At 37.3% G+C, this 8963-nt stretch overlaps 1 protein-coding gene across 2 annotated transcripts in view; it reads left to right on the forward strand.

Annotated features, from left to right (window-relative positions):
* The window catches only part of LOC135478002 (uncharacterized), a 21194-nt gene extending 16346 nt beyond the window's left edge, over window positions 1-4848 (forward strand). The window contains exons 1-2 of one of the 2 annotated variants that reach the window (XM_064758252.1): window positions 1474-1548; window positions 3478-4848. In XM_064758252.1, the coding sequence (XP_064614322.1) occupies window positions 1540-1548; window positions 3478-4395 (927 nt within the window). In that variant the 5' untranslated portion in view covers window positions 1474-1539 and the 3' untranslated portion in view covers window positions 4396-4848. Of the gene's footprint in view, window positions 1-1473; window positions 1549-3477 lie in introns of those variants that run through there. The other variant, XM_064758251.1, reaches the window with a different exon arrangement.
* Window positions 4849-8963: the final 4115 nt, after the last annotated feature.

Here is an 8963-nt window from a genome sequence, read left to right on the forward strand (position 1 = left end):
ATAAAAAATGGCTTTGAGACTTGTCGAAAAGATGCGCGATGAAAACTTTCGAGTAGCAACAACAACGCTTTATTTACCGCAGCTGTTTGTGATCGTAAATCTGGTAGATTTCTCGACAGAACTGTTACTGGAATGAAGACTGGAAATATTGAAATAGCCATGTACTAATAACTTACAAGTTAAGATGTACAAAAAAAGCCAAGTTTAGGACTATACAATCGGCTGATTAATGAACCCTAGGCTACAACTGGCGGAAGTTATTTCTGGACTAACACGGAGTTAGTGTAACAGTGGGCCTTGGTCACAACCAGAATGGTTATTATCAATTTGTGACAAATAAGGCCGTGAAAAATTACCAAATATACATAAACACCATTGAAAAGCAGTCTGTTGATGAACCAGCTCTCAAACATACCACTGATTAAGTATTGTTATAGTCTGTGCATGATTTACTAAACCAATGCATTGTGTCAGAGAAACTGGTTTTGTTCAGCTTCTGCACCACATGTTTTTTTTTTCCTGAGCAAACAATTAACACAAGTTGCATGTAGGTACAGTGTATCTGTAGCATGCCATTCTTAATTTTTATAGCATTGGTCAGAAATTTGATTCCTACTGTTGTTTTTGCTTCATATATTCAGACTTCAATGGTGATAAAAATGGAAACTACAATCATCTGTACACACACATTTTAACTTAGTAGGCCTACCTGTGTGTGAGATTTTTACAGCGAAAACTAATAATTCATCCTTTAAAGGTAATTGAATTGTAAAGCTACTACATTCAAGTGATTATCTCCCCTTTGTATAAATGTGCATGACAAAATGTACATGCATGAATGCCCATGTAGCAAATAAATGTTTTATTTAAAATATTTTATTGAAAAAAAAAAACAAAACCAAAAAGCAAAATATTAGTGACATCAACAGTACATAAGTTTATTCACAATTAAACACTTGATAATAAATACGCATATCCAAATGAACATTAAGATATCTTTTTGTATAAATGTATGAGAAAGAAAAAAAAAACAGCGATTGTGAATTTGTAATTTTTACTCTGTGTCTAACCTGTGTTTGTCACACACATGTTCATCAGGTAGGGTAATAACATGGAAAAATTTAAATTGTAGTCTTACTATATCTATGTGATTTTTATCTTGTTCCCCTATACATACATGTATTCGCTTGAATACAGCAGATAAAAATTTTACTTCAAATATTTTAGTGAACAAATACTTTAATATTTATACATATGTAAATTATAACTGGGATATCATCATATATGCCATTAAAAAAACAGCAGTGACTTATTTTATAATTTGTACACTGTGTCCGACCTGTGTTTTTTTCTGTTTTTTTTTTTTTTTGTTTGTTTATTTTTTGTCAAACACATGCAGGCCTACATTCCCGTGGTAACAACATACAAGACTTACTGTGTGTAGTCAGTTGTGACATTTTTTTTTCTTTTTCCAGGATGGTGAGGGGAGGGGGATGAGGTTAATTTTCTTTCTCATGAAATGTGCTTTTTTTGGAATGGATGTATAAGGTATTTTTTTTTCATTGATATTAGGCGTACTAATTTGTTCACATAATCACCAACAATAATCTTGGTTACCTTTAAGTTGCAATTATCTATGTAATGTTTGAAAATTTCGTATGCAAAGTAATGTTGGTTTGAATCATTCCATTAAATTTGATAATAACCAAATTGAGAGGTGAAATATTTCTACAAATTTGCTATGATTTCACTTCACACAGGCTGATGCAACTGGCAACATTTGAGCTACCCAACCAATACATCAAAAAAGAAAAAAAAACAGATTTAATTCATTCACTATGACCCCGCATTTATGTTCTTGAAGTTTTGAATTTACTTTTTAAAACCCACAATTTCAAATAAAGTAATGTTTTCAGTCCTCGAAGTGGTTGGAGAAAACGCAAGACACACAATGTTTAACTTTTAGGCGCCAGCGTTGAACTCGTTGCCAAATAAGGAATAAAAGGAATGAACGATGTCGTGACTCTGAGTGGAAAGGTATTTGCATAAAAATAGTCCTTATTTGCAAACGTCATTTTCATTGATTAAGACCTTATGACGTTGACCAAGTAACATTGCTTTGTGGAATAAAGGGCATAATCTGGGTCAGAGTCCAGTTGTTCAAAAGTGTATGTGGACGTAAGGTTGGTGTTAGCTTAAGTGCAAACTAAACTGTCATTTACTTTATAGTTAGGATGAGTCTGGTGTTAAGATTTAAGCCTGGCGTAATTTTAGTACACTTTGAACAACTGGCTTCAGAAGATTACTCCGCCACTTTGAAAGCTTTGTTTTGATTAGGTACTTCAAGCCAGAAACCATGATTTCACTCGTTGATTATGACAACTGTGGCGTATTACCCCGGAGTGAAAATATCGGGATTGTAGAGTGAGAGAGCACAATATTTTGTCATATTCAACGTAATATCTTGTTGGTCTGATAGAGTGGTGTGTTATATAACGTATTCTATGTTTAACAGAATAATCTGATGCAATAGCAGATTATGGCATCACTCAGACAATAGACTTCCTGTTACATCTAAAAGATTAATTTTTCGGAGTGTAAGTCTTAAGTCAGTGTTAAAAGTTTACGTCTGAGGTATACGTGATCCCAACCTAATGTGTCTCGTGCGTGGAAGGTCTGACATCAACTTGCGGATGGTCGTGGCTCTGCCCGGTTTCCTCCCAACATAATGCTGGTCGCAGTCGTATAAATGAAATATTCTTGAGTACAGCGTAAGATGCCAATCAAATAAAATAAAAAATTAATGTGTGTCTGTAACGGGACGGTATGTTGACTACGCGGTGTAAGTTCGGACACCTTGTCTGTGACTGTCAACTGTTAATTTTGGGTTAATACTAATTCAAGTTGGTCACCCAGCAAAAGAGTTCAGGAACTGCATCGATTGTATAGCCCATTTTCACACACTCGAAACAACTTCGACCTTTTTAAATTGTAATTAATTGACTAAAACTGTAATCCAAATTAGATTTTTAATTATATACATGAAATCGGTATGTAGAATTATATACGTTTTTGTACCTGTTATTTTGTTATGAGTGTTGTAAATAATTAAACTGGGTTTCCTACTAAGCAAATAGCGACACTAATTGCTATGATGATATTAACTTATAGATAATGGTGGACATTGACGCAGAGGGACGTCCGTGGCCGAATGGTTAGCATGTTAGCGCAGTACAGTTTTGCCCGTTTGTCCTTCCGGTGGTTCCTAATTTTGTTGACTCGATCCAAACTCCTTTGTTACCCACCCTGAAATTAATTTCATCTTGCATAGAAAATAATTTTATTACAATTTAAGGTGGTATTTCAAACTTAACAGATATTAACCGCAACGTAAACTTGCTGCACTTGGTCAGTGACATTGGACGTGTTCATGTGTTCTTGTAACCTTATGTTGTTTTTTAAATTGTTATTATTCAGATGACCCGTGCGAGGTGGGCAATAGTGGGTGTGATGTGTCTTCTTGTTTTCCTGGTAACCATGTCTCAAAGGAACCAGTTCAGACGTGTCGATATATATCCCTTACAGGCCAGAGACGAAGTAGCTCGTTTACAGGCGAGAGACGAAGAAGGCAAGTTACAGGAAACAGAAGCCCTGCATTTAATCGTCGTCTTTCCTCTTTTGCTAACGGACACGTGGAAAAAGCAAGGATATAACACGACAGACCTGCAGTTGGTGAAGAGGCGTGAAAAAGAATACGTGGATTCTTTGCAGAAGAATATTCAGCTACCAACGGTGTCCAAAATTCACATTTTCTCAGATCAGCCTCAACTTCTGCGAAGAAAACTTACGTCTTATGACGTCTCCGAGAGGAAACTACACTTTCAGCAAAGTAGTTCGAACCCGACCTACCGTGATTTGTTTACATATGTGTCCGACAACCTTCAGCGACGACTCGTGTTTATCGTAAATGCCGATAACTTTCTTGGGGAAGGTTTTGATCAAGTAAACATTTCTTGGTGGCAGACGAACCCGAAAACTTTGTACGCTCTGACGAGACACTCGCTCAAAACGGACAACAAGGAGTGCAAAATGGGACCAATTGGCTACTGTGATGCAAATGGGACGTATTACGGCTCCCATGATGGTTTCATGTTCTGTTTACACAATCCTTTACCGCAGGAGTTCTTGAAAGAACTCGCCTTTCCGTCGCACGCCTGTGGTTCGGAAAACGTGGTTATTTGGGCGGTTCGAAAGTTTCTGAAGTTCAAAGTCACAAACCCTTGTCGTCGCTTGGTCATTTACCACAACCACTGCACGAACATGCGGGCTCCGGATTCACAACGTGCCAGGGTTAATGTGGGTGGGAAAAGTGGGCTGGCGGATTACTCGTGGTAAAATGACCCTTATCTAAGCAGTGCTACATCTTATGTAGGCCGCAGAATATATTCTGTTATTTCAGCAGACTATTCTATTACATATCTCACACATATTCAATCAGTTAAATATAACGGTTACATGACACTAACAGATGTTGAATATGACACTATGAGTATTATTGAGTATTATGTTACGATAATAGAATAGAATTCTAGCATCACCCGGACAACAGAGTTTCTGTTAAATTTACTTAAGTATGCTGTGTTCTTACTATAGACTTAATCCTTGTTAAAATATTTATTGTAAAATATATGCTTCTGTATAGAGATTGACTTTACACCCACGATATTAGTCAAAAGTAGACGTGCAAAATCCACGTTTATAAACGTTTTGACGCCGGCTGCTCATTAATTAACTCCATTAGACGAGCAAAATCCACGTCTATAAACATTTTGACGCCCGCTGCTCGTTGATTAACTCCATTAGACATGCAAAATCCAAGTCGAAACAGGATATATATATATATATATATATATATATATATATATATATATATATATATATATATATATATATATATATATATATATTTGTTTTACTTTTTGAGGTTGCCCAGGTGTGATTGCTCTTTTTATCTAAATACATGGGCATATTGTATGCCTCCCTCTGTTGTCTTTGCTTTCCTGACAATACCCTGTGTCAATATTTAACAATTTGAATATAGCATTGTACGTGTGGGAATTCTTCCCTCGGATAAAGGACAAAAGATCCACCGGACAAAAGCATTAGTTGATGAATTCAGATATTATTTTTGAAATAATTCCTATAAATAGAAATATATGTAAATATATGCTTCTAGATGCATTCTCATTTTATGTAATTTCAAATATATGTAAATTCTAAACAGCTTCACAAATAATATCTGAATTCATCAAATAAGGCTAAAAATCAACATTTATTTTGTTTTATTCTTTTGGGCAGTAGGTATTTTTTCCGCTTTTGACATAAGACATGGACATACGGTCCGAGGGGCATTTTGACGTAGGGTGTTTTAGGGGTGTCCGGTGGCCCTATTGTCTGTATCCCTCTTCCTCTACAGCCATCACTTTGGGGATTGTTTATACATAGATTTTTTAATCCTTCCCAAAATCTCAAATCTTGCATATTCCCAGACATTCTCACTGTACCATACAAGAAAACTTTGTGAGACATTAAATTTAGTTCTTTATTTGTTTAGGGAAGGGATCTTCTCAACAATAAGTCACAACAGATCAACCTATGTACACAAATTAACGTAGAGAACAAGTTATATATACTTGAGTTTACAGAATAAAGTAATTGGAAGGAAAAAGTAAGAGGAAAATCAAATCATATTTCTGCGGACTTAGTAGATGAAACTACTGGATATGCATAGATTTCAAAATAAATTTACTTTCATACATGTTAACTTAGGTGATTCAGATAAGAATATGGTGCAAATATATTTAGAATACCTTGGTAAAAATATTAGAAGGATGAAATCCAGGAGATAAAATTTTGAAGATACAGTTTTAAGCATGTTCTTTCCATGAGTGACGTAAGCGTTGCAACCAGGGAAATTATGTCATCTAGATACCATGTACTGTTCACAGATCCTCGATGACGGATCGTTGGCTTTTGTAAGTCACATGCTCCAAAGCATGAATGCTATGATTATATGTGTACACTATGCCTGTGTATATTTACATTATTTGTTTTTGTGAAATATTCTCAGTACTTTAAACTGTTATGAGAAACAACGCGGGGGAAGCGGTTGGAACTGTTAGTGTCTAAAAGGGGATGCCACCCTCCCTCCCCCGCCCCTCCCCTGATTTACGTGATTATTGGACATGATCGTTTCATTTGCTGAAGAGAGGTGTGGGCGAACTCTAGTTATTCCTTTTTGTTTTTTTTTTTTAATTTCTAATCTGTTGTCCAGGGTCTAGTCGTTCAAAAGTGCATCAGCAGTTTCCGTCCAGTGTTAATTTGAGTCCGGACTAAAGTGTCAGTAATTTTGTACTAGTCTAAGGTAATGGACAGGGTCAGGTTTTATGAAGCAAGTAGCCGTCAGTTAAGTGCACATTGTACCTGTACAACATACGCCGTCATGGTAGTTAAGGGCAAACATTGCTAAGTGAGTCATAAAACCTGTCCCTGGTATAAAGATTTAAGAATGGCTTAGATTTTTAGTACACTTTTAAACAACCAGTCCCAGGATGTATATGTGGCTTGACGCGGGGGTTGTACGACATATATAGAAGTCTGTATTTACATGTATATATTTGTATCTAACGATCACTATCACATACATGTACATATTTTCATATCATACTCTCTATGGTGACGTATAATAGGTGTATTGAAATTGAATGCTTTTCTAGGTAACAAGAAAGATGTTGAGACAGCCATAGCCAGTGTGAATTATGATTATGGTGTCGCAAGCAAATCGAGCAATCCGAAAGACAATTCTTTAACTATAATGTGCACATATAATATCATAAATGTAACGGAGAATCCTGCTTTCCCCGTTATCTTGGTGTCATGCGCTGCATGGGTCGCTAGATGTGGTAGAGCGGCCACAATAAAAAAAATGAACTCAATGCAGAAATGTTTTTAACTTTTTATTTTATTTAAATAACATGTTTATTAGAAGAGGCCTCCGTGGCCGACTGGTTAGCGCCCTAGCGCAACAAAAAATATATATTCAGGAGCCTCTCATGCAGGTTTACTCTCCGGTCATACCAGGGAAGTTTTGGAAGCAACCTGCGGTTGATGACATATCCACCCCCTTGGGTTTTGCTTGGTTTTCTCCCACCATAATGCTGGCCGCCGTTGTAGAAGTGAAACATTCTGGAATACGTCGTAAAACACCAATCAGATAATAAAGAACACTAAAATGTGCGAATAATGGCAATAGGCAGGCTTTAACTTTATATTGATAACAGTTTATGTAAATGGTGCCGCCCTTCGTCAAAACATATTGATTTTCGCCCAATATCCAGCATGCAACTGGTTTCTGCATAATTCTGACGTCATCCGAGGCAGTTCTTGGTGTCGAAACAAGGCTTATGGAACTTAACATTATAAATTCGAAAAAAGTGTCCCAGCATTTTCTTTGCAAAAATATGTACTCTTGACATTTGAACACATCGTATGTCTCACCACACTGTTTGTCAAACTTTCTGTAACACTGCTCTATAGAGCAAAGGATTATATTAATCAGACCGAGGGGCCTCCGTGGCTCAGTTGGTTAGCGCGCTAGCGCAGCGTAATGACCCAGGAGCCTCTCACCAATGCGGTCGCTCTGAATTCAAGTCCAGCTCATGCTGGCTTCCTCTCCGGCGGTACGTGGGAAGGTCTGTCAGCAACCTGTGGATAATCGTGGCTTTCCCCTGGACTCTGCCCGGTTTCCTTCCACCATAATGCTGGCCGCCGTCGTACAAGTGAAATATTCTTGAGTACGTCGTAAAACAACCATCAAATAAATAAATAACAGCAGTGGATAGTTTTCCTGAACATTTCCTGAAGTATGATTTCTCTCTGTTTGTCAATTCCGACAATAGTGTGGAAAATTACGATCTGATTGACGTCCTTTTCACGAGCCCAACAACAACGTGGTGAGGAAGATAGCAACAGAGGCATCAATGTAGAAAAATACGTATTATTAAATTAATTAAATTATTATTAAATGAAAAGGCAATAAATCATAAAGCCTTTGTTGTATGTATTTCGTAAAAGATAGGGTAGGAAATCCTTTCTTCTGACGTACGTGTACTTGGTAACGTCTGTGATATCGTGTTGTAGAAAAAAAGCTCGCTTGAACAGTCAAACTTCATGGCTTGGCGGCCCTTGCGATTTTCTCAATGTGCGCCATCTTGCTTACTTTGAACCCTTATACCTGCGTTATGTCAGATCACAGGTATCCTTTGGAATCTATGTGTTGGCGACTTTTTTTAAAATGCATACATACATGTGATCTCGGGTTGTCTTTTCTTGTCGGTTATATTACTTATTGCAAACTTAACGATGGACAGGAAATTGTTCCCCGGAATAAAACAGTTGTAGTCAATCTTGTTTATATTCTGATGTAATAGCCCGGCAACACACATGGGCTAGAAGATTTATCCTGTAGGCTTGGTCAGCTGTCGAGGGGGCGCAGTGAACTGTCGGTTGTCCATCAACGAAAGGGCCGATCAAAAGCGGACAGTCAGTCACGCCCACGAGATGAATTGTGTGGCATGTTTCCAGTCGTGTTACTTTTCAACAGCACTTTCGTTCACAAAGATGAGTAACTTAATAGACCTGATCTGAATTGCATCCCTTGTTACACGACAGCGACTAACGAGGTAATGTCAGATTACATTTTGAAACACGAAATTACAGGAAGTTGGACCCTGCCTATTCTGTAAAACGGTCCGGAACCTGGAGAACACGTGATCTCCTTAGTAACAACGGCGTGGGTGAAAAAAAAAAAAACGTCCCCCGCTGTCATAGAATAAAAAAATGTTTTGGAATCGCTGTCAGCGATTTTATATTCATTGGATTTTGTAAAATTTTCAGCCATCGAC

This window comes from Liolophura sinensis, chromosome 11, assembly GCF_032854445.1.
Source record: "Liolophura sinensis isolate JHLJ2023 chromosome 11, CUHK_Ljap_v2, whole genome shotgun sequence".
NCBI classification, from domain to species: Eukaryota; Metazoa; Mollusca; class Polyplacophora; order Chitonida; family Chitonidae; genus Liolophura; species Liolophura sinensis.